The sequence below is a fragment of the Carettochelys insculpta genome, chromosome 5 (assembly GCF_033958435.1).
Source record: "Carettochelys insculpta isolate YL-2023 chromosome 5, ASM3395843v1, whole genome shotgun sequence".
NCBI lineage: Eukaryota > Metazoa > Chordata > Testudines > Carettochelyidae > Carettochelys > Carettochelys insculpta.
The window spans coordinates 199,711-225,892 of record NC_134141.1 but is presented as its reverse complement, the minus strand read 5'-3'; the positions used below and the strand labels follow the sequence as shown (position 1 = coordinate 225,892).

Below are 26,182 nucleotides of genomic sequence, written 5' to 3'. Positions count from 1 at the left end.
CTGCTGTGGGCCCCATCTAGTCCTGCAGTGACTGAGGGGGTGGAGTGGCAGTCCTGTCTACATGAGTTGGCGGTGAGGCAGAGCTGAGTATAACAGCATAGCAGTAGTTGCATGTTGTTATCCATCCTACCTCATGCACCCTAACACCTCATGTGCTTTTCCATCAGCTGTGGCCCATGCACAGACATTACTAGTGAGTACCCAGGATAGCATGCCTGGGATGTGCCCCTCATCCTACTGGGGCTTCAGTACATCAGGGAGAATGACCCTTCCTTTCTCCCACCTTTCCTCTGGTCTGGCTGTGACCTCTTCCCTTATGTGCCTTTGCAGTGGCCAGCATACTGGAGTCCCAAATTCAGCTTAGCCTTCTGCTAGTTACTAGAGCCACCCCCTGGCCAGTAGAGGAGTAGCTGTGCCTAGCTGGGAAGCTGCAGAGAAGGAGGTGGAATAGATGAGAAGGGGTAGAGCTTTAAATTCCTCTGAAAAAATGGTTAAGGTACTAACTGAGACGTCCTGGCCAAATTTCACTCTGGGCAATCGGGACATGCCCCAACAAAATTTCCATTTCCAACACAGTTTCTGGGATAGTTTCTCTCTCTCTCTCTCTCTCTCTCTCACTCTCACACACACACACACACACACACACACACACACACACACACACAGAGCTCACAAACCACTGCTTGCCCTTGTTGAACTGCAGAGAACTACTTCCAGCACCAAGGCCGCTCTCCCTGTTTCTGCTGGGCTCTGACTGTCGTCTGCTGCGGCAGCCTTGCTGTGGCTGCTCCTTCCACTCTGCACTGTGCTCTGAGGCATGCAGTTGACCCAGTAACTGCCTGCCACAAACGCAAGAGATACAAACAGCTGCTGGGACACGTGCCTGGCACTAAGGAATCAGTGTCTCTGAGGGTTGAGGATTGTCATGGACAAGGACAGGTGATGTAGGCTCTGCTCTCCAGCCATATTCATGGCTGATGTGCATGTCAGGGTCTGTCAGTCTTGTGTATCTGCAGCACAACCATTCTGATGGCAGCCCTATTGCTCTCTTCCAGTGTGCCCATCTGCAAGCCCACAACTGCCAGGTGGAGAGCAAATACTTGATGGTGCTGAGGAGGCTGCAGGAAGCCTCCTCTGACCTGGCCAGCAGTGATGTGGAGCTGGTGAAGAGCCTGATCCAGGAGGCGCTGCAGTGGGAGGCAAAGGAGGAAGCAGCAGAGGCTCTTCAGCTGAACCCTATCAGGTAAGAGGCACATGGACATGATGGGCCAGTCACTGCATCCCCATACTCTTTGGCAGGGATGCAACAAGTACAGTAGGGCTTTCGGTTATGGGATGGGCCCCTGGCTCAAAACAGTCTTGGGGCAGTTCCTTCTCCCATGTTCACAGCTGTCCAATCCCGAGGTGGACTGGCTTGCTATCCAGCACAAAGGCCAGGGTACGTATACTCAAGTGGTGGCAGATAACAGAACAGGTACAAAGGTCTCAAGCTGCAATGGAAGAGGTCTAGGTTGGATATTACAAAAATTATTTCAGTGGTGAAGCACTGGAATGGAGGGTGGAATTTCTGTCCTTAAAGGTTTTTAAGGCCCAGCTTGCAAAGTCCTGGTTAGGCTTATTTAGTTTGATCTGGTCCAGCTTTGAGCATGAGATTGGACAAGATGACCTCCTGATGTTCTTTTCCAACACTAATCCTCTATGATACATAGCCTTTCTCCAGGATCTCTGACAATGGCTTGGTGAACAGATCTGCATGCCTCCCTTTTTCCAGTTCAAGGCAGGGTTAGCAGCAGGTGACAGGCACCTGTGGGCTACAATTCTGGAGTGGGAAGATGCATCTCATAAACAAAGCACTCCTAGTCCTCTGTGATGGAGCCCATGCTGTGCATTTAGGCAGACATGTGGTCATCAGCATTAACATTTTCTGAATACATCTCACTGCTGAGTTTGCTGTTCCCTGCCCTCTCCAAGCTAGGGTGTGCTGCTTAGTCACGTAGTTCTCCTTTTTGGGCTGCAGTGCAAAGGCTCCTGTACAGAGGAAGCAGCCCATGTGAGAGTATTTCATTCCCTACCTCACATTATCTGTAGTGGAAAGTGGGTGCTGGAAGCAGAGGTGCAGCAGTATCCACAAGTTGCAGCTGTTTCCCCACAGGGTCCAGCCCTCTAAAGACTGCCATTTCTGGCCCATGTGAAGCAGCAAGTGCAAATGAGAGAGGTGGCTCCTAGATGCCCTGTCCAGCTCCCCAAGCCTTTCTCCAATTGGACTGATGGGCAGGGTCTGTGCAGACACAACCTAGGACTCAGAAGTGAGGGGTAGTCCAGCTCATAGAGTGTCTGGGCTGGTTTTAGTTATTCCTCAAGCCTGTGCTCTAACTGCTGTGATGAGAGGGCTGGCTGGCTAACATGGCTCAACAGTAAGGCCTCAAACCAGGGTAAGTGAAACCTGTGGGGATGGGCCAAAGGCAGGTCACTCCCCTGGGGAGAGCACAGGACTCATCCCCACTGTGGAAGGGTAAAGACTGAGTGGCCATCATACCCTGGTAGTTTGATGTTTCTGGGCATACAACTTCCCTGAGCTAGTACCTAAGTGTTTTCCACAGCGGGTGGCCAGGGCATGGGGTGGAATACTTGGGATGAACAGAAGCCAGGAGGAGGTGTGAAGATAGTCTGTCTTCACTGCATGGTAGCCTGGGTGTGAGCAGCCAGTTAGCCTAGCCCAGGTGTGAGCAGTCACACTGCAGACTCATCAGACTTACTGGATCCTTATTGGTGCCATGTGTGTCATTTGGACTTCAGGGGCATAGCCCATGGGTCTGGGTGCTGGAATGAGCTGAGCTGCTCTGTGATTCTATCCCAGGGAATTGAGGCAGAATTGGTCTGCTCTCAGAAGGTGGGGGAATTATGTGAAGGCCGTGGAGGACCATCAGCAAATGAGTGGTTTAGCCTGCATCCTCATTGCAAAGTGACCAGGTTTCTATGCTGCGTGAAAGCAGCTTGTGAGCTCTAGTCTAGCCTCTTGGCTGAGCTTGCTAGTCTGGGTGTAAAACACAACTGTGACTGAATGAGATAATGGTGGGTGTGGATGGGAGGGCTTGAAGCAGCACTTGGGATGGGTGGGTAACTGCAGTGAAGACAAACCCAGTAGCCTGGAGAGAGGTTATGTGTTGGGGAAATCTGTACCTATGGCAAATGCCTGTCTGCTTATTCAGTTTGTCAGAGACTGGGTCAGGATCATGTGTGTGCAGTGCCCTGTTCCTGGCTGGGCTGCCACAGGTCAAGGCTGTGTAACACAGTTACAAAGGAGGCACTGGAAGGACATATGGAAGCATTTGTTCTTGGCTGTCTCTGGGAATTGAGGCTCCAGGAAAAGGGGCCAAAATTGGCTCTCTTGTATACGCTACCCAGGGAGGCATGGTGTCAGAGACAGCCACTATGCCTAGGCCAGCAGCAGTGGGGCTTGGGCAGCACAGAGGCATCTGATTCAATTTACTCTGCATACCGTTCCTCCCCAGTGGGCAGTCTCTCTAGCATCTAGCACAGTGGTGGGCAAGATACTGCCCATGGGCTGGATCCGGCCCACCAGATCTTTTAATCTGGCCTGCATTATGAAGCAGCGCTGCTCAAAACAGCTTGCTGTTCTCTGTGGCTCCCTGCACTGTGGGGGGAAAGGCAGGGTGGGGGGTGGGAAAGGGCTTTGCACTCACAGCTCCTATTGAACGGTCTGGGGCTTCTGGCAGTCAGGGAAGCAGGCCTGAGAGTGCTACTGGTCAGGAGCTGCTTAGGTGAGCACCTCCTCGTTATCCTATTTTTCACACAGACCACCCCAGAGTTATACGCATATGTATTTTATTAAATGCCACTATTGGATTAAAGGAAAAGAGGAACTAGCTTTCAAGCACACAACTACACTCACACAGTACCCTCCAGCACTCATACATTAACACAGGCAAACTCATGCAGGTGAAGAGTTGCATAGGGACCGTGGGGGAAGCCAAGGCATAGCAGATCCATTGTGTCTGGCTGCATCCATGAATGTGGGGCACTGATCTGATTGTATGGACCCCTTGTCAGCTTGCTCTCTTGGCAGTGTAGTATGCAGGAGCAGTCAGTACCATCAGTCCTGCCTCCCCAGCCAGCTGAGACTAACTCCTGCAGAATGCTGATGTCAAGAAGCACTCCTGTGCGCCCATCTTTTATATTCCAGTCAAAAAGCTCGTGTGCTGTTCCACAGTCCCAGGATGCTGTATGACCATGTGTTATCACCACTGGCCCAGGACTCATCAGCTAATAGCAGATGGGACTCTGATCTTTTTCTGTTATGTGTGTAGGTTCTTTTGCAGGGATCAGTTCCTGTTATTCCCTGGCCATCAAGATGCTACTGGCACCTTGTTGGCCAGAAAGACTGACTTTGGGGGTTGATTCCATTGCACACACACATTCATACTTCTAAATGAAATCACAGGCACACCTGACTTTCTAACAGTCAGGATTTCTTACAGACTTATGGTATCTATAAACAATTGCTTACTAACTTATACTTAATATAGACCTAGCAGTTGCTACAAAATAAAGTTTACAGAAAGTGACAGGACTTACATCTGCATTATGGTGGACTGAACAGAGGCTTTTTACAACACTCCTGGCCAGAGCTTGCCTCTAGCACCCCACCCGCTCCTGCACCCCAATCCCCTCAAACCTTTCACCCTCTCCTATTTCCCTCCCAAAGGCCAGAATTCTCTCCTACACCCATACCTCCTTCCAGACCCTGCACCCCAATATCCTGCCACAGGTCACAACTCCCTTCTTTGCCCGAACTCCCTCTTAGACCCCTCACTCTCACCTACATGCCAGTCCCCTACCCCAAGCACCCTGTTGCACCCAAACACTGTCCCAGATCCCACGTGCCCTCTACAGAAAAGTGCGGCGCTTGACTACTTACCAAAATCTTGGATTCCCCACACATCGGAAATTATTGCTCACCCTGATCTGTATGTGGTTTTCAGTCCTTGCTCTGTTCTGCCCCATGCAGAGAGTATGACGACTATGGGTTTATGACCATTCCCAAATATGAAGTTGAGGACTTGAAGCTTCTGGCTAAAATCCAAGCCCTAGAGATCAAATCTACCAAGCTTTTGAGCCATGTGGTGGTGGAAAAGTCTCTTCATGAGAGATGGGTTGATATGGCTGAGCTGAGACGTTCTGCAGAGCTGAAAGGCTTGATCCGCTGTGGCATCCCTGTACAGCACCGCCAAAGGGTCTGGAAATGGATAGTGAACCAGCACCTGTGCCACCACCACCCCACCAACCATTACAACAGGCTGCTGCAACGGTGCGAGGGCACAGAGCATCCTGCCTCCCGCCAGATTGAGCTGGACCTCCCTCGCACCCTGACCAACAACCGGCATTTTGTATCTCCTACCTCCCAGCTCATCCCCAAGCTCCGAAGAGTGCTGCTGGCCTTCTCCTGGCAGAACCCTTCCATTGGCTACTGCCAGGGTCTCAACAGGTGAGATGCAAGGTGTGTCACTGCCAGAGTGGCAGGCAGTGGAGCCGACAGCCACCGTGGGCCCTGGGGCAAAGTGGGAGGAAGGCCCAGCTCCAGGCCCCAGAAGGGGCAGGATCTAGGGCAGTTGCCCTTAGTGCCACCAGGACCATAGTGCTGGCCACCCCCCCGCAGCCATGCAGAGCAGCACTAACAGCACTTCAAAGGGGCCCAGAGCTCCAGGCCCTCTTGAAAGGGCAATTGCTCCCTTTGCCCCCCTTTCCTTGCATTGGCAGGCTCACTGCTGGGCTGCCTGTGTACAAGGAGATACTCCAGCAGGCCAGAGGAGTATTGCAATGAAAGGGACCTGCAGGGAAGAGAAGTAGGTGGACATTTCCAGTTAGTGATGTCAGTTTTTCAGGGGTATTCCCTGTCTGAGGTAGCTGGGATGCCTGATTTTGTATTAATTTAGATGGATCATGTGGGCTGAAGCTTTTAGCATCGTGCAGTCACTTTCCAGAGTTAAACAGTGTTCAACAAGATCCAGGGCTTGGCATACTTTAGTACCACAGCAATTTCACTATTAAGCAGACTTTTAATCTTTTATTAAAGATATGGAAAAGGAGAAACAGCTAAAACCTTTGAAATGTAGCATATCAACTAAAGCTTCCATTTGTACAAAATCCCTTCTTCCCATTGCATTTAACTGGGAAGTATTTTTGGAGGAAAATACCCCCTTGTTTGACAGGCCTTGGTACCAAAGGTGGTAACTGTCATCTCAGGTGGGATTGGCATTCAGGTAGACCCAATGGGAGAGGCATTCAGGTAGACCCATCTGGGTCCATCTCTCTCTCAGGCTTATTCTGGTCATACAATACTTCTCAGGAGCCATGTGATGAAGGCCAGAGGTGTCTGGAAATAGTGAGCTTGGCAGCCATGGTGGTGCAGCTTGCTCTAGTTGCCCCTCCCTTCCTTCTTTCCTCCCTCTCATTTGTTGTTTCTGCACAAAATCTCTTTCTTTAAGGATTCTAAGGGGGAGTTGTGAGTGAAGTAGCTCATACCGTCATTGTTATATTCACTAAAAAGGCCTAATATCTGACATACCAATTTTGGCTCATGAACTTCCAGCTTCATATCTCCTCTTTTTAATAAGCATAATTTCACCCCAGTCCTTGAATCACAGTACTTGGCTTTTTTGTTCAGAGTAGTGTACTTATTCTGTCTCCCTTTCATACCTGTTCCCACAACATCTTACAATTTTGACATGTGTTTTACGTTTGCACTCTCAAGTTGGCCCATTTGTCTCAACAGTGCTCATAGCAGAGCCTGCTTGGAGGCAAATGTCCTGTGACCTGCATGCACTGGGAATATATGTCGTACGTGGTTCAGGCATAAAAGCGAAGGCTTGTTTATATTTTGTGAGTTTGACACCTCTTCCCCATCAGCCCCATGCTTTCCCTGTTCCCAGTTCAGAGCCAAGAGAGGCAGACCAGTTCTTATGCCCAGCATTCCTCATGCCCTTTGCTTGTGGGCTGTAAACCCACACTTACTACCTGCTAGCCAGGAACAAATTTGCAAAGCTAAGTGATCAACCCTGTGACAACAGAAATGCTGTCACTCCTCTTCTGACTGTAGAAACCATGGCCAGCTCCTTCCAAAACAAATGTCAGCCACACTTCCAGCTGCCAGACAGAACTACGTAGTTGTTGCCTGCTGATGGTTTGGATGACTTCTCAAATTCTGAGAATGGCCTTTTTTTTTTTTAAAAGTATCCCTCAGTAATGACTCTCTGGACACTGAATTTTATAACAGTGTTGTTAGCTCTTCAGAGTAAATACAACTCTGTACGGGGAGGGGGGGTGTATGTGTGCACTCTCTGTCTCTCTGGAGGGTATATAGACATAAAAACTTTAGTGTCTAATTCCTTTCTCCTCTGACACTCTTTGATAAAGAGCAGTTATTTTTAACTTATCTCTTGGACATACACACAAACTACATTCAAAGCAAGACACCTACCTGGAAATAATTTTGTGTGTGTATGTGTGTAAACTCTATGGTTCTGTCTACATGGCGCTCTGCCCAGCACCACTGCTGGCAGAGCTATGCAAAATGAGCTTCCCGGGATTGCAAATGGCGTGCCATTTGCATACTCCCAAAGCTCATTACCATAACCCTGTGAGAGTTCAGCGTTGGCAGAAGGGGATGCCGGCACTGCAGAGGCTGTGTAGATGTGCCTCTACCGGCTAAACCCCCCTCTGTCACCAGTCCCTTATGCCTCAAATGTAAAATGCCATTTGCAGTCCCGAGAAGCTCATTTTACGTAGCTCTGCTGGCAACGGCACTGGGCAGAGCACTGTGTAGACCCAGCTTATGTGTATACACACATGCACACACACAAATTGTATGTATAACGTGTTGTATTTCCTGGTAGGTGTTTTGCTTGGAATGTAGTTTGTGTATTATGTCCAAGGTCTAGTCTAAAAATAGCTTTTCAATATGGAAGAGTACTGGTGACTAGGCAGGGAAGCAGCATGCCAACATGAGTTCAATTATAGGAGATCTAGATGCCAAGCTGGCGATAACAGAATAACTCTGCCTATACTTACCCATATTTCCCTAAGGGTGGGTACGGTAGTCAAAACTACCTTGAGCAATATGTGTTTGTGTACCTTGTGTTCCCTGTTTTAATGCAGAGCATTACATAAGCATCAAGTATGCAGCCATCTCCCAAACAGGCACTTCCTCTGAGCCCCTTAATAATTGTTGAGCATCTAAAGAACAATGGGATCGGGTCCAGGAATTGTCTTTTTGAAAAAGATTTCTTGTATCCTCACTCAGTATTTGTAGCCCTCATGCAATGATTTGGGAGGCCTGGAGTCACTCTGATGCGTATTAACATGACATAAAATGTACCTCAGTAATTTGTATCCCATTGGCCAAATCCTGGGAGCTGGTTAGCACTCACCATTGCTCCAGCACTTTTCAATAGGGCAAACACTCATAGTCTGGACAATTGCATAATATGACGTAGCCTGTTTTCCAAAATTGCTGGATTAAAGAGGTATCAGAAGCCAGGATATGCATGTATTTGCACTACATTTACACCCTCCCAAAGATTCTGCAGTGGGTGATACATTGAGCAGTCCTTATTGTTGCTTGGGTCAGTCTAATAACCAGCTAGCCAAACAAAGGTTTAATGTAAAATCTGACACTAGAAGACCAAAGCTTGCCAGAATCTCCAATTTTCTACCAGTGCTGCTGCAGGCTGGTTTCTGCTCAGTAAGTAATATAGAATATCTCCTTTGTTTCATGGTGTCCTGTCCATCGCAGGTTGGCAGCCATTGCTCTCCTGATTCTAGAAGAGGAGGAGAGTGCTTTCTGGTGTCTGGTTCATATTGTGGAAAACCTGATGTCAGCGGATTACTACAGCAACACATTAATAGCATCGCAGGTGAGCAAGGGAATCCATCTGTAACATGGGGGAAAGACAGCAGGGTATGTGCACAAAATGTTAAAGAGGCATGGTCAACTCCTGCAGCCTAGTCCCTGGTGGAACCCTGGGTGTTGTGCAACAAACCTGTGTAAGCCACATTTAGTGTTGATGTGCATCACTGCAGCAAAGCCCATGATAATCTGACCCATGCGGTTCAACAAATCCTCGGGAGTCAGGCAGATTGGAATAATAGAAAAGTAGGGTTGGAAGAGACCTCAAGAAGTCATCTAATTCAATTCCATGCTCAAAGCAGGACCCAACCCCAACTAAAGAAAGAAAGGTGAGCAGTAAAATACAGAGCCTTGATTTCAGAAGAGCAGACTTCGACTCTCTGAGAGAACTGATGGTCAGGAATCTTGGGAAACTGATATGAGGCAGGGAAGGAGTTAAACTGGCAGTATTTTAAAGAAGTCTTATGGAAGGCACAGGAAGAAACCCTCCTGATGGGCAGTGAGAAAAGCAAACATGGTAGGCAACCAGCTTGGCTTAACAGGGAAATCCTTGGCAAGCTCAAGCTCAAAAAGCATATGTATAAGAAGTAGAAACTTGGACAGATGACTAAGGAGGACTATAAATATATTGTTGGAAAATGCCAGGGAGTAATCAAGAAAGCGAAAGCACAATTGGAACTGCAGCTAGCAAGGATTCTGAAGGGTAACAAGAAGGGTTTCTACAGGCATGTTAACAATAGGGGGTGATCAGAGAGGGTGTGGGGCTGCTACTGGATGAGGAAGGTAACCTAGTGACAGATGATGTAGGAAAAGCTGACATACGCAATGCTTTTTTTGCCTCAGTCATCACGGACAAGATTAGTTCCCAAACGATAGCACTAGGCAACGCAGTGTGGGAAGGGGGTGGGCAGACCTCAATGGGAAAAATAACAGGTTAAGAGCTACTTAGAAAAGCTAGAGGTACACAAATCCATGGGGTTTGGATTTACTGCATCCAAGAATATGAGGGAATTGGCAGGTGTCATTTCAGATCCTTTGGCCATTATCTTTGAAAATTCAAGGAGATCAGGAGAGATCCTGGGTGATTGGAAAAAGGCAAACGTAGTGCCCATCTTTAAAAGAAAAGAAGGACAATCCAGGGATCTATAGACAGGTCAGCCTTACCTCAATCCCTGGAAAAATCATGGAGGGGGTCCTCAAGGAATCCATTTTGGAGCACCTGGAAGAGGGGAAAGTGATCAAGAGTAGTCAACGTGGATTCACCAAGGGCAGGTCATGCCTGACCAATGTGATTAGCTTCTGTGATGAGGTAACTGGCTTTGTGGACATGGGGAAGTCAGTGGATGTGATATACCTTGACTTTAGGCAAAGCTTTTGATACAGTCTCCTACAACATTCTTGCCCATAAGTTAAGGAAGTATGGATTGGATCCATGGACTGTAAGATGGATAGAGACCTGGCTTGATGGACGGGCCCAACGGGTAGCAGACAATGGCTGAAGGTCTGGGTGGTGGTTGGTTTCAAGTGGAGTGCCCCAAGGATCAGTTCTAGGGCCAGTATTGTTCAATATCTTTATTACAGACCTGGATGAGGGGATGGATTGCACCCTCAGCAAATTTGCAGATGACACTAAGCTAGGGGGACAGGTAGATACATTTGAGGGTAGGGATAGGGTCCAGAGTGACCTAGACAAATTGGAGGATTGGGCCAAAATAAATCTGATATGGTTCAACAAGGACAAATACAGAGTCCTGCTCTTGGGACAAAAGAATCCCAAGCATTGTTGCAGGCTGGGGACTGACTGGCTAATTAGCAGTGCAGCAGAAAAGGACCTGGGGATTAAGGTGGTTGAGAGGCTGGATAGGAGTCAACAGTGTGCCCTTGTAGCCAAGAAGGCTAATGGCATATTGGGGGGGCATTAGGAAAAACGTTTCCAGCAGATCTAGAGAAGTTGTTATTCCCCTCTACTTGGCACTGGTGAGGCCACATCTGGAGTATTGCATCCAGTTCTGGGCCCCCCAGTATAGAAAGGTTGTGGTTGCACTGGAGTGGGTTCAGCAGAGGGCAACAAAAATGATTAAGGGGCTGGAGCATATGAGCTATATGGAGAAGCTAAGAGATTTGGGCTTATTTAGTCTGCAGAAGAGAAGAGTGAGAGGTGATTTGATAGTAGCCTTCAACTTCCTGAAGGGGAGCTCTAAAGAGTATGGAGAGAGACTGTTCTCTGTGGTGACACGTGGCAGAACAAGGAGCAATGGTCTGAAGTTCCAGAGGGAGAGGTGTAGATTGGCTGTTAAGAAAAACTATTTCACTAGGCGGATGGTGAAGCACTGGAATGTGTTACCTAGAGAGGTGGTGGAATCTCCATCCCTAGAGGTTTTTAAGTCCCAGCTTGACATTGTCATGGCTGGGATGATTTAACTGGGGTTGATCCTGCTTCGGGCAGGCGGTTGGACTAGATGACCTCCTGAGGTTCCTTCCAGCCCTAGAATTCTGTGATTCTATGATTCTAAATCATCTCATCTATGGGTTTGTCAAGACTGGCCTTAAAAACCTCCAAGGATGGAGACTCTGGCACTTCCCTACATAACCAATTCCTGTGCTTTACCATCCTCCTAGTGAAATAGTTTTTCCTAATATCCATCCTTGACCACTGCTTCTTGTTTTATCTGCCACCACAGAGAATAGCCTGCCCCCATCCTCTTTAGAACCCTGTTCAGGTAGTTAAAGGCTGCTGTCAAATCCTGCCCCCCAACCCCCCACTTCTGTTCTGCAGACTAAATAAGTCTAATTCCCTCAGCTTCTTCTCATAAATCATGTCCCCCAGTACCCTATTCATTTTGGTTGCCCTCTAGTGGACTCACTTCAGTTTCTAATGAAACATCATTTTACTGCACCATAACAATTTCCCTCTGTGTTTCATTCAAATTCAGATTCACCTCTGATATTTCAGATAAATTCTCATCCAGTATAGGCAGAAACATGCACTGTGTTCACAGGCTCCCTTACTGTCTACTAACAGGGTAACTGCCTCAGAAACATACAGTAGTCCCTCGAGTTATGCAAGGGTTGCATTCCCATGCATGCTCACATAACTCAAATTTTGCGTAAATCAGTGGGGCAGCTGTTTCCATGGCAGAACACATGTTCTGCAACTGGGGAAGCAGCAGGAGCACCTGGAGCACCTTTGAAAGATAAGTCCTGGGGTTGGGGGGGCAGCTGGGGAGGGTTAAGCCTGGCAGTGGGTCGGGGCCCTGGGAGCCGGGGAGGGGTTAAGCCTGGAGTGGGTGAGGACTGCAGGGGAGTAGAGTTGAGCCAGAGGCTGCGCATAGGGGTTTTGAACCGGGGGTTGAGCCACATGGAGTGATGAGCTGGGACAAGGGAGTTTGAGCTGGGGCCGGAGGGTGGGGGGAGAATTGAACTGGGGGGGTTGAGCCAGAGCCACATACAGGGGTAGCGAGCCGGAGCCGCATGTGATGGTGAGCTGGGCTTGCGGTAGGGGTTGAACTGGGACGGGGTTTGAACTGAGGCTGCACAGGGCTGCGGGGGAGCGGGATTTTGAGTTGTCCTTAACTTGTGTTAAATCGAGTTAAGTGCAACTCGAAATTGCGCATTTTGAGGGTTTACTGTACTTCTCTTGTGACCTGATTATGACATTAACTCGATTAGGCATATTTACTGTGCTATTTCCAAACAAAATATCAACAGGAATGAAATCCAGAATACCACCAATATATCGCCTTCAAATACTTTGCATTCAGTGTGGATTTTGACCTTAGACAGTTTCATAGACTACTCAGAGAGATCTATTATGGTTACACTTTCACTTGGCAGCACATATTCTGACCTTGTATGATGTCCTTTGACTGAAGTTATGTCAGAGCCCATATCTCATCATCTCTTACATTCAATCTCATTGACCTTTGCATTCTTTATGAATTTCTCGCTTTCCTTTCATGTCTCAGTCCCAATGTAACTTGTACGCTCCGTTTCTCCCCCCATATCATCTGAGATCAATGAGGTAACACTGATATCAGTGGTGACTGCATTTGGACTGAGGACAGCAGTGCTGGGGTTTATTAGGTCAGCTTGTGTGTTCAGAGTAATTGGATTAGCATTTTTGTGGTATTTTTGGGTGCTGATTTTGGCGTGTTTCTCAGATAATCTGGTTTTACATGGCTGAGCATATCATAGAAATGGCATATAACTTGTTTCCCTTCAGAGTATGAGGTTTTTGTTCTGGGGTTCCATGAGTGTTTATTAAAAAGCTGGAGTTAGGCTTAGTTTTAAACAAAACAGAGAGATACACGTCTTGTAGAGCTGGAAGGTATCCCATGAGGTCGTCAAGTCAAGTCCCCTACATTCATGTCAGAGCCTATCATATGCCTGACAATTTTTATTTAAATCTAACCTGCCCAGACCCTTGGAAGGACCCCTCAAGGATTGAGCTCACAATGCTGGCTTTACACAGGCCGGTGCTCTAACCAGTGAGCTATCCCCCACCTTCATGCCTTTTAAACAGGACTGAATATTGGTTGTTCTTTCCAAGAGGCTAATATCTTTCTTAAACTCTATTTTTATATAAGCATCTGAAACTTCTGCATGGCGACAACTATCAGAGGAGCTGCTGTGTTAGTCTGAATCCACAAAAACAACAAGAAGTCTTGTGGCACCTTATAGACTAACAGATTTTTTGAGCATAAGCTTTCGTGGGCAAAGACCCATTTCATCAGATGTATGTCAGACGTATGTACCTTGTGTCCCTGTTTTAGTGCAGAGCATTAAATAAGCATCAAGTAAAGTGCACAACCATCTGATGTGCATCTGATAAAGTGGGTCTTAGCTCACGAAAGCTTATGCTCCAAAAAATCTGTTAGTCTATAAAGTGCCACAGGACTTCTCGCTATTTTTTTTTTTTTTAATTTCTGCAGCCCTTGAGACTGAATTACTATCCCTATCACAGATTGTTGTTTGGATATCTTTAGGAACAAGTTTTAATAATTATTCCAAAGTAATTAAGTTGGGAATTTTATCAGAGTCCTCAGAAGTGTTTGCTCCAATGACCAACTTTTTGACAAAACACAGTAATTTACGAGCATATTCCATGGAAATACAATCATTAGCCATCTTAACATTTCTACATTTTAACCTGTAAGAGCCTGTTGTGATCTCAGATTCCTTTAAAAAAGAATCTTTAAATATCACATAATCTAGAACCTTGTTATTTCCCAACTCATTAAATACTTCTCTAGGTTTTCCAATCAGGTTAGCAGGACAGGCATTTGCTGCTCATCTCAAAGACATTGTAAGGCTACAACTATAACAGAGTTTTCAAAAGAACTCGGAACTAGATTAATTCATGGAAGATAGGTCCATCAATGATTATTGACCAGGATGGGCAGGGATGGTGTCTCTAGCCTTTTTGTTGGAAGTTAGGAATAAGCAATGGGATGGATCCTTTGATGATTAACTATTCTGTTTGTTCCCTCTGAAGCATGTGGCACTGGCCATTCTTAGAAGACAGGATATTGGGCTAGATGAACCATTGATCTGACCCAGCCTTATATTCTTATAAGGTCTGTGAAATTATTGAAAAAATTATTCATGATTAATTGTACTGTTAAGCAATAATAGAGTACCTCTTATTTAAATATTTTGGATATTTTCGGCATTTTCAAATATATTGATGTCAATTCTAACACAATACAAAATGTACAGTGCTCACTTTATATTTATTTGGGTTGCAAATATTTGCACTGCAGAAAACAAAATAGATAGTATTTTTCAATTCACCTAATACAAGTACTGTAGCGCAATGTCTTTATCATGAAAGTTAAACTTACAAAAGTAGAATTATGTACAGAAACAACTGCATTCAAAAATAAAATAATGCAAAACTTTAAAGCGTAAAATCCACTCAATCCAACTTTCTGTTCAGCCAGTCACTCAAACAAACAAGTTTGGTCACAATTTGCAAGAGTTAATGCTGCCCACTTCTTGTTTACAGTGTTACCTGTAAGTAAGAACAGGGGTTTACATGGCACTGTTGTAGCCGGTGTCTCAAGATATTTATTTGCCAGATGTGCTGGAGACTTATGTGTCCTTTCATGCTTCAACCACCATTCCAGAGGACACACATTGATGCGGAGGATGGGTTCTGCTTGATAGCAATCCAAAGCACAGTGGACCAAAGCATGTTCAATTTTCATCATCATCTTTGTTGGTGGTTCAGGTTCTGTAGTTTCCACGTTGGAATGCTGCTCTTTCAAGGCGTCTGAAACCATGCACCACGCTTCATCCGTCTTCGATTTCAAACAGCACTTCATATTCTTGAACCACAGGTTGAGTACTGTGTTTTTTTAAAAAATTCACATTGGTACCGTGGAAGAGGAAGTGTAACCCCCACTCAGATGCAGATGCAGAGTGAATGCCCCAAGCCACCTGATAGGAGGGAAGAGGGCCATGCCCCAAATGCTGGAAGTGAAGGGATGGAACAGGAAGGGGAACTATAAAAAGCTGGTCCAGCTGCTCAGCTGGTAGGAAGCTGCCAGAGGCAATAGAGGCTTCTTCCCTGCTGCTGGAAACAAGCATCCAGGAGAACCCTGTTGACTTCCAGACCAGCTGGAGCTTCTAGGGAGCCCTGATGCTTTTGGTGCAGAGGAGCTGCTCCCGCTACCCTTGACTGTGCATTTAGAGGAGGCTAAGGACAACCCCTTGATCCAGGTACACCTAAGGGATAGAGAAGGAAGGAACCCAGGTGTTTTGTGGGAGTTTTGTGGTTGAAGACAAGCCTGAAACCAGGTCAGCATATTGCAGGTGGATCCCTGCTGACCCAGTGTTTGACTGCTCCTGGAACCACAGATCTACCTGCAGAAGGGACAGACATCTCTTAACGGGTCAGTTACCTTCTGGGAGAAAGTTCCTTCTTTTTCCTTTCTTCTATTTCTCCTTTCAGCTTTGACAGCACGGCAGTGCTACTCCAAGCATGCCTGATGAAAGATATTGGCATATTGAGATTGGTTGGTGGCTTGCTCCTCCCAACTTACAAAGTTCCTGTGAGTTTTCTTGAGAGTCACTTTCAGTGTGTATTTGCAGCATTTTCTGTGACCAGAATGGGATCTCTGCCGATAAGGGAGTTCAGAGTCAAGGGTTTGCTATGGGAAGAGAGAGTCTGGCATGTGCACACAATCAGCAAACCAGTGAAGTTACTGCACAAGGATCAGTGCTTCAGTGCTGGTGATGTTGGCTTCAGTGAGGAGGCTGGCCTTAGTGCAGTGATCTTCCCACTTGATGCAAAGAATATTCTCAAGGCATGTTGGTGGTGCCTGTCCATCCTCTTGAGGTGCTGTCACCAACAGATCACACAGGTTTTGCGTTCATAAGGAGTGTAGGAGCAACAGTTGTCTTGTACACCTGGATCTTGTTGTCCATTTATAGGTCACAGTCCATGAAAATGCATCAGAGCAGTTTCTTGAAAGAAGCACTTACTCACTGGATCTCACTGTTAATTGTTCCAGTTTTGAGAGGGTTGGGTTGCAAGGTAGCAGAAATGCTTGACTGTCTCCAAAGCCTGTCCCTCAATGGTGATTTTTGGTGAGTCATGTTCAAGGCCTGACGCAATCTCACAGAGCACCTCAGTCTTCTCAATATTGAATGAGAGTTCTAGGCGTCGATAAGCCTGTGCAAAAAAATCCAGTGGGGACTGAAGGTCATCATCAGCGTGTGTGAGGATGGCACAGTCATCAGCATACTGAAGATCAATAATGGATGCCCTGAGAATTTTAGATGTGGAGTAGAGACAGCTAAGATTAATAAGCTGTCTATCCATTTTGTACTGAATATCAACTCCACTAGGGAGACAATCTTTAATAAGAACCAAGATGACTGCTAAATACCTCAGTGATATGAAATAGAATCTCTTGATGACTCCCACTCCCTCCATCCTCAAAGAAGTAATACAAGAGACATTATGCAAAGCACAATAAGACAGCAGTGCCAGGTCACATACCAGCAGAAAGCTATTTATACTGTGACACTTGAATGACAAAAAATTTGTAGTTCAGAGGTGTTAAACACTCCTCCTCCCAGAATACAGAAGTTTTGTATTGACGTGTACCAATGTGAGCAACGAGTTATCACTACCATTGATTGGAGTGCTCTTCTGCCAACAAAGCAATTGCCGTTCATTGGGGATGGAAGTATTTTGTTGGCAAAGGAGCAGACAAACAGCTGTTAGAGTGCCTGACTTTTTAGTTGTGTCAACACTATTGACCCAGATGTGTCACTAAAAGCTGCACAGTGTAAACAAAGCTAAAGTCTACAATTTTGAGGGTGAAGAACTGGTAAGGAAGTGTCAGACTTCTTCTTCAAATCTGATATAATGAGAAGATTCTGAAAGACTTGGAAAATGCCAGTATTGTTACAATCTTTAACAAAGAAGATGGTTAGTGCATTTGCCCTGTAAACCCACGGTTGTGAGTTCAATCCTTGAGGAGGCCTTTCAAGGGTCTGGGGTAGGTTAGATTAAAAAAAAATCTGTCAGGGATGGTGATAGGTCCTGCTGTGAGTGTAGGGGACTGGACTCCATGATGTCTGATGGTGCCTTCCAGTTCTATGATATATATAAATCGATGTTTCACACTCAGAAAGTTAAGATCAGCCTCTGACTGGTGAATCTTGGGAAGGAACTGTGCATGGGTAGGAGGCAGCTTGAAGGTCAGAAGTTGCCATTTTAGATCTGGCCTTTTAGGAACCAAGTCCAGCTCTCCTGAGCAGTGACACAATACATTTGAACTTTGGTGAAGTTTGGGGTGTCAATTCACCAAAGAACACTGTCTAGTGCTTCTGGTAGTGTGGGGCAGCCCCCCAGAGAGCCATGTCCAGCACTGAGCCTCCATGGCACAGTCGAGTGTGAAGCACTTTCATAATCTCAAATCCCACACAAAGGGTCTCACCTTGCTGTGACACTAAGGTAGGTGTGGGAAAATCAGGCCCATCAAACATATCTCCCCCTGCTCATAAAAAGAGGCATCCTCCAAGTCTCCTGTGAGTGGGAACCCAGTTGAGACTTAGGCTGCTTCTACACATGCCACTTCCGGGTAGTGAGGCAATTTGAAGCAGGTTAATGAGGTGCTAACATGCATATTTGTTGCCTTATTAGCATAATGGTAACTATGTGAATTTCAAAGTGCAGACTTTGAATTTTAGATTGACAGTGTAGATGCAGGCAACTTCAAAATAAGCACCCCACTTCAACATTTCTTTACTCCCACAAAAACTAGATTGGAGTAAAGAAATGTCAAAGTGGGGTGCTTATTTTGAAGCTGCCTCATCTACACCGTCAGTCTGCAATTCGAAGTCTGCCCTTCAAAATTCACATGGCTGCCATTATGCTGTTGAGGTGCTGAATATGCACATTAGCACCTCATTATCTGCTTTGAATTGCCTCATTACCATGCCACCTCCAATGGGCTTTATACTGTGCTTTATGAAAGAGTGCTCTTGGTGTTGACATGCAGAGCTCAATCTTTCCCGTGGGGGACACAAAGAGCCTGCTTCCCATGCACACAGTCACCCCTAGTGCCTCTCTCCCAGCTTGGAGAAGGCCACACCTTTCAGTCTACCCTGAGAATCAGCAGCTTGATCTGTTGCAGTCCAGTAGGGAAACAGTGGCCACAGACAGGGCTAGGTGGAACTTTTGTGGAGAAGGCCAGTCAGCCCATAAATCCTGCAGGAAGGCGCTGAAATAATTGCTGCCAGGCAATGCTAGCACCTCCTGTTCTGTGTTCTGGCTGGCCCACTGCTAGCACTTCATCTGTCTTCTCTGAAAACATTGATTGTGAGGTGGGAGGGGATATAACTAGGTCTAATCAGAGAACAGAGTTCCTCCTTTTCTTGAGGCCAAAGCCCCGCTCCATAGTGCTTCTGGGCTCCTTTGATGGCTTCTCCACTGCCTGCAGCACCCTGCCATAGCACAGCACTGACTTCCGAGGCCAGCCTTCACACAGCAGTTAATTAGAGTGAAGGCAGAGCCCAGCTACCCAAGCACCTATCTGTGCATCTCATGGCTTCCTGCTTTATCAAACCCAGGTGGATCAAAGAGTCTTTAAAGACTTCTTGTCGGAAAAGCTCCCCAGGCTTACAGATCACTTTGAGCACCACAGGATTGACGTTTCACTGATCACTTTCAACTGGTTCCTGGTGGCCTTTGTAGACAGCCTGGTCAGTGACATCCTCCTGCAGGTCTGGGATGCCTTCTTGTACGAGGGAATGAAGGTAGGGAACTGTGTATATCTCTCTATGTATAACATAATCCTGGCCTTTCCAAGCTCTCAGAACTGCTTGTTGTTGGCACTTGGATGCAGCCTGAGCTGGGTGGCAGATCAGTGTTCATAAGTATTTTGGTCCCACAGTTCCTGGGGCAAGTTGCCCAGTCTCTGTGTGTCTCTGGCAATGATGGTGCACCTCTGGCTTTGTCTGCAGACAAGGGCTCTGGGACTGGAGATTAAGAAGTGAGCCCCGCTTGGGGAGATGGACTTATATAATTCTTATGAAGATAACCTGTTACCCAGAGCATGCCTGAAGATAGCCACTGAAGCACATACCTAGTTTCTCAGACAGCATATATGTTCAGCAGCTAGTCCTCTGCCTGCTTGCATTGCCATGTCCCCATCCTCTTCCTAACCGCTAGCTCAATGAGTGCTTCCATTAATGTCTCTTTGAACTATGACTCATGTCCCACCTGTGCCCTGAGGAGCAGCACTGTTGGCTCTCCCTCCCTCACTGTAATTAGCTACACTCCACAAAAACACTTAAAAAACTGACAAGCCCCATCAGATCTAGGGGCCTGCCATTAGCACTCCCATGCATGTGTGCCCACATATACGCCTTGATCTGACAAACTGACACTCCCATCCTGTTCCTCTCATAAGCAGCACTGCATGCACAAACAGAAAAGCATTCCCCCTGTTACCAGGCACACACACACCACACACAGCCATTTCTCACCCCACCTCCCTGGCCTGGGGACACATACCTCAGCTCATTGGGTACCCTCCCATCCCCAGTTCTGTTACCCTGGCAGGGCCCACAACTCCTACAGCTGGGCACCACACCCGCTTCTGGTCCTCCCAGCTTCTCCCCTGCAGCCATACCTCACTGGCCTGATCTGCCTGCTCTGTCTCTCCTCCTACAGGTGGTGACACTAGAGCTGCAAGTGTCTTCTTGGATCCTTCTTGGGTTATGGAAAGGGGTTGGGGCATGGAGGGTGTGTGAAGACCCAGCTGGGGCAGGCAGTCCCTGCCCAACCCCTCCCCCCATGGATCCAAGCCCAGCTCCCACCTCAGTTTACCGTCCTTTGCCGCCTTAATGTTCTCCAGCCCAGTGGGTGGCATGGTCCCACCCTTCACAGCCAGCACAGAGCTTGATGTCTGGACGGCTGGTCTGCAGCCCCAGCCATGCTCCCCACCCTCCACACACTGCCAGGCAGCCGGGCTGCTATGCCTCAGGCCCACCCCCACCCCCAGCTGTCTCTGGGGTGCCACACTGCAGCCCCAATCCCTGACCTTCCGGGGCAGCTGGGCTGCAGTGCCACAGCCCTCCCTGGACAGCCAGGCTATGGCCCCAACCCCAACTGGAGACCTCCCATGGCAGCTGGGCAGCTGCACTGTGGCCCAGCCTGCGTGCAGGGAAGGGCTTCTCTTCTCTCTCAGCCTGGAGAGGGGACTGAAGGCTAGCAGACCAGGCACACTCTTGACCTGACTTGAGCCAGCCATAGCTGAGATGGGTATAGTCTTGGGTCTTCCAAGGGGGAGCTCAGAGAAGCTAGGGCTGGACAGACTCAGTGGCTGCAAGTGCAATTGCTTCTGGACCACGAAGTAGCCAGGAAATGGCATGTGGATATGTGCAGCCACCAGTGCCTGTTGCCTTGGTGTCAGGTACCAGTGCCTGGGGAGCAGGCTAGCCTCCATTCTCCAGGCCTTGGAGAGAGAGAGCAGCCTGTTTCTTACAGTATTTTCATTAGTGTTGTGCCCTTAACTCCCAGTTTACCATCTGCTTGTAGAGAGTATCACAAAGGGAAGCACAGAGAATTAATAATGCAAACTGACAGAGTGAAAGGAGATGTGTTGGCTGCTGAAGGCATCCCTCCTTTCCCTCTCCCCCGGGTGCAACAGACACCTTCGGTCCCACCTCATCCCACAGTGCACAGTGCCAGAGCTCTCAGTTCTTCTGTGGGTAGATGCTGAGCCCTGTGTTCACTAAAACACATTTCAACTTGTCCTAGGTGATTTTCCGTTACGCTCTTGCAATCTTTAAGTATAATGAAGAGGAGATTCTGCGGCTCAATGACAGTGTGGAGATTTACCAGTACCTTCGCTTTTTCACCCACGTGATTGGAGATGGCAGGTGAGAGACAAGCTGTGTTCAAGCCTCCCCTTTATTGGTCACTTGTATGCAAAGCTGTTGAACTAATGACAGGGCCTAGAACTGTCCCCTTAAGCTTCCACGTTTAGGAAGGAACAAGAGTTGGCTGTGTGCCTATGTTCCGTGATGATTGATTAAGCTTAGAAATGGCTGCATGTACAATTAAGCTTGTGTCCCAAATAGAAAGAGCAGTTAGGCTGCGACATCCCTCCCAAGTGCCTCCCACAGTGATCCACAGCCTCTGGGGGTCGGTTTGGCTCTGTTGTCAGAGGATCCGGCTTTTCTTGAAGTGGACAGCACACAGTGGGGTTTGAATGACAGGCAAGGTTTGGCTGGGGATCCTCTTCTCTGGGAAACAGAGCTCCTTAGTCTAATCTCTCCCCAAGGGAGTCCTGGGATATGCCACTGAGCCTGCTAAGGGGACAAGGGCAGAGCCTCTCGCAGCAGCAGGAGCCATTCCAACAGTGGAGGAGGAGCCTATGTCTCCCTGGAGAAAGGTCCCCCTGTGGTATTCACAGTTTGCCTGTGCAAGGCCAGAGGCTTCTTTTCTTGACAGACAGAGAAGGGTTGGCTGCTGGAGCTGAAACACTTCATACCCGAGTGTGGGGGACTGACATTATGAACTGATTAGTCCTTGAGTGGGGGCCTCACAGCCTGTAGCTGCCAGCTGCAGTCCAACCCACATTACAAGTTGGTCAGTTTGTTACAATGCAAGGGCAGGACTGGCCTGGCAGGGGTGTTACCCACACAAATTTCTTTATCCCTTCCACACTTCAGGGGGACGTACACCTTTCCCCAATTCATAGGGCTCAAGGCATGGCCCTGTTAATTTAAACTCCCACCCTTACCCAATTCTTAGGGCTCAGGGTAGAATTTCCTGCAGATATGCATGATTTGTGCTACTGAAAAAGCCATACACAGTAATATTCTTATTCTCTATTTATTTACAATGATCAAGAAAGCAGAATACATGCTAAGCACACAGTATCATACTTACCAGTCCTGATAAGGCAGGCAGACTTCCCCTGTTGGGTCAGACAAAATCATTCTCTGGATGCTGGTTACTGCACCTCAGGGTTTGGCAGTGCTGGTCTTGAGGGTGAGTCCTCCCAGGTTCTTCCCTTAAGGTGTTCCTTCTTCCATCCGTCCTTCTTTCTTCTTCCTTTCCTTTCCTTTCCTGCTGTTTTCCTTCTTGGACTCCAATTTAAGTAATTTTGAGAACAACAAAAACTCTTGTGGCACCTTATAGACTGACAGATATTTTGGAGCATAAGCTTTTGTGGGCAAAGACCCGCTTCATCAGATGCATGAGTTGGGGGGTGGTTTCAGAGGGGTATTTAAAGAGTGGGATCCCAGTAAAGAGGGAGGGCCAGAGCTGACAAGGTCTATTCAGCAAGGTGGAAATGGCCCAGTATCAACAGTACTTATCAAAAGAGGAAAAAACAAGTCATATCAGACAGGGGGATGTGAGCCATTGTCAGCGTCTAATGGGGAGCTATCAACACCCAAAGCAGAGAAACTGTCTTTGTAAGCTGTGAGCCACTCCCAGTCTCTGTTTAATCCATGATTAATGGAGACAAATGTGCAAATAAATTGCAGCTCGGAGATTTCTCTCTCCATTTGATTTCAGAAATTTTTTTGTTTCAGAACTGTCACCTGACTTGTTTTTTCTTGTTTTGATAAGTACTGTTGATACTGGGCCATTTCCACCTTGCTGAATAGACCTTGTCAGCTCTGGCCCTCCCCTTATACTGGGACCCCACTCTTTAAATACCCCTCTGAAACCACCTCCCTCATGCATCTGATGAAGTGGGTCTTTGCCCATGAAAGCTTATGCTCCAGAATATCTGTTAGTCAATCAGGTGCCACAAGACTTTCTGTTGTTCTGGAAGCTGAAGACTAACATGGCTACCTCGCTGATAGTCTGAGTAGTGCAACTTGAGTCCTGTTTAGCTATACCTTGCCAATTATTTTTGTATAATTTTTACTAATCACTCGTAACGTACTGTAACAGAATTACCCAACCAATCAAATCCCACCACCTTAACTGATTTACACCTAGCAAAATAAATTATACAGCTGATGGGAACAATTGCAAACCAGACAGAGATCAGACAGAAAACAGTAGAAAAGTGAAGACAATCATCATAGAATGGTAATTCCACAAACCCAGCTACTGATAAGTCATTACTTGCCAGATGAAATGCAGTTAACTACATTTTCTTTACCCATCTTGAGATCTGCTTTCTTTAGCTGGAGAGAATGGGTGGCATTATGATGTGGTCTCCCTCTTAACAGCCTGATGTGACACTATTGTAATGACATTTTAGATGGAATATGAGTGTGTGACTTGAAGCTGTACAATTAATGGCTGCTGCTCCTCATTCTGGTTAGAGGAAGACCATTTCAATATGGCTAAAGAAAAAAACATTGGTTATACTAGTAACAGAGAGTAAGCCGTGCTAGTCTATACACTATCAAAACAAAAAGCAGTCAAGTAGCACTTTAAAGACTAGCAAAATAGTTTATTAGGTGAGCTTTCGTGGGACAGACCCACTTGTGTTCTGGTCTGGCTATGGTCTGAAGAAGTGGGTCTGTCCCACGAAAGCTCACCTAATAAACTATTTTGCTAGTCTTTAAAGTGCTACTTGACTGCTTTTTGTTTTGATTGGTTATACTGTTACCAAAGGGTGGCACTCTTGCACACTAGGACCATGGTGTCCAGCTGAGGCGCTGACTTGTTGCGCCCTGTTTTCTCCCTATAGGAAGCTGATGAACATTGCCTTTAATGACATGAATCCCTTCCCAATGAAGTTGCTACGGAGCCGGCGAGCAACACATCGGGAGGAGCTGGAGGCAGAGCTGAGTGAGCTGGAGCGGATCAAGGTGCAATACATGAAAAAGCAAGAAGAGCAAGTGGCCTCATGCCTGGACAGAGCTGTTAGTGAAGAGGAGGAAGAGATGTAGCCAGACAAGTGACTACTGGCCTGTGCCTGCATCCCTGTCCCTGGAGCTCTGCAAAATGTCTCTCTCCTTTCTAAAGGAGATAGAAAGTCCTGAGGTGAGCACGGTCAATGCAGAGGATAGGCACAATAGTTCCGTGGAGCTCAGCTGAGAGGACAGCATCCTACCCACACTGCCCAGCTCTCTGTCCATGTACACAGCTGCAGGTTCAAAGCCACACGGGTCCTGTCTTGAAAAGGTCCTGGGTCCCTCCCTGAACCATCCCATCCATTCCTCCCCATGTTCCTGTCGTGGCTGCACTAGACAGGGCGCCCAACCTCCAGCCTGTGGACTGTACACCAGAGTAATTCACAAGTTCCATGGCCTGCTTCAATACAGTATAATATAGGTTGTACCTCTCTAATCCAGGACTCTCTCGTCCAGCAAACTCTATAATCCAGCATGATTTTAGTTGGCCGATTTGGGTGTAGCCAAGTTTCCTGTGGTCCCATAAAGTTTGTTTACAGCCACCAGTCCTGGCTCTCAGTGTACTGTGCTGTTATTTAGCTGTAATTTAGCCCTAAATGTCTTCTAAGAGCCCAGAAAGCAGTGGAAATGTTGGTAATGTGCTAGAAAATATTGACCTCCCTTCCTCTGGAAAATTCATCCAGCAGTGGTCAAGTACTGAGGGTGCTGGACAAGAGAGGTTCAGCCTGTAATATCTAATTCATTAACATGTCATCGTATTTACATCATTTTAGCTTAGTTCTGAGTCCTTTACTATTTTCTCCTGTTTTCCATATTTCTGATGCATATTTTAGTCCCTGATTTCTTTGTTTTTAAATAGGTTGGTACATACAGAACTGTCTATCTAAATAGATATGAAACAGAATCTGTTTGGCTTGCTTCTGAATGTGCTTAAGTTTATGTGGCCCTCCTGTATAATAAGGTTGGGAAACTGAGAGTTAGAGGATGCTTATTGACTGATCACAGGTGACTAAGTGAGTGCACCATACTGGACGCTGATTAAACACATGATCCAAAAAGGCTTTTGATGTTTCAATATGCTCTGTCTGCAGTTTAAAGGGTATATGCGTAAAATCGTGGTAAGTATTGAGACAACAGCACTCACTTGGGAGTTGGCGTATGGAGCCCCGATTTAGAGAGGGACCTGATGGTACTCTTTGAAGCAAATCTGGCATCTTTCTGCAGCCAATGTGCCAGGATGTTTGATGTTCAAGCCCATTCAGTTACCCCAAGGAAATGATGTTCCCAGGTGCTTTGCAATGGTGCACTGATAGCCCCAAGGCCATGGCTGAACTCCCTCTTTTGTGAGTGGTCAGTGGGCATTTCTTTGGAAAGCCAGAATCCCCCTCTGCTTAGCGAGTTCAGTTTCTGCTGTACATAATAACAGAGCTGACACAATATAAACAGCAGAAGGTTATGAGTCAAGTCTATACTGGTACTGCTATTGAATGCATCCATTAATGAGCCACAGGTGGCTATATGTACAGATGGTACAAAAGAAGAGAGGCAGGCAACACCAGAGAAGATAGTAGGGTGTTTAACCAAGCTGGGGCAGTGCACAGCCTGACAGAAGAGAGAAATGAAAGCTGATGCAGCCAAAAAGAAATTGTTAGAATCACTTGTGCCTGCTGCTGGCTTCTTAGTAAAATGTATCTGCTCAGGAAACGAGCTTTGTCTTGATTGGGCAGCTGGGTAGCTACTGCCAGTGCCATGGCCACCCACGGCAAGGGCTGGAATGCAGAGTGATATGGGAATAGGGACAGTGCAAGACAGTGTCTAAACTAATAGGCTTTTCACTTGCATGGTGCATCCAGCCCTGGGCTCAGCAGCTGACTTCTATGATGCTATCTGCAGGAATCAGGC

At 47.0% G+C, this 26,182-nt stretch overlaps 1 protein-coding gene across 3 annotated transcripts in view; it reads left to right on the top strand.

Annotated features, from left to right (window-relative positions):
• The window catches only part of TBC1D2 (TBC1 domain family member 2), a 59,888-nt gene extending 34,307 nt beyond the window's left edge, over nt 1–25,581 (top strand). For 2 of the 3 annotated variants that reach the window (XM_074994470.1, XM_074994472.1), the window contains 6 exons: nt 1,056–1,243; nt 5,030–5,506; nt 8,813–8,933; nt 19,016–19,201; nt 21,210–21,331; nt 24,115–25,581. In XM_074994470.1, the coding sequence (XP_074850571.1) occupies nt 1,056–1,243; nt 5,030–5,506; nt 8,813–8,933; nt 19,016–19,201; nt 21,210–21,331; nt 24,115–24,316 (1,296 nt within the window). In that variant the 3' untranslated portion in view covers nt 24,317–25,581. The remainder of the gene's footprint in view (nt 1–1,055; nt 1,244–5,029; nt 5,507–8,812; nt 8,934–19,015; nt 19,202–21,209; nt 21,332–24,114) is intronic. The other variant, XM_074994471.1, reaches the window with a different exon arrangement.
• Nucleotides 25,582–26,182: the final 601 nt, after the last annotated feature.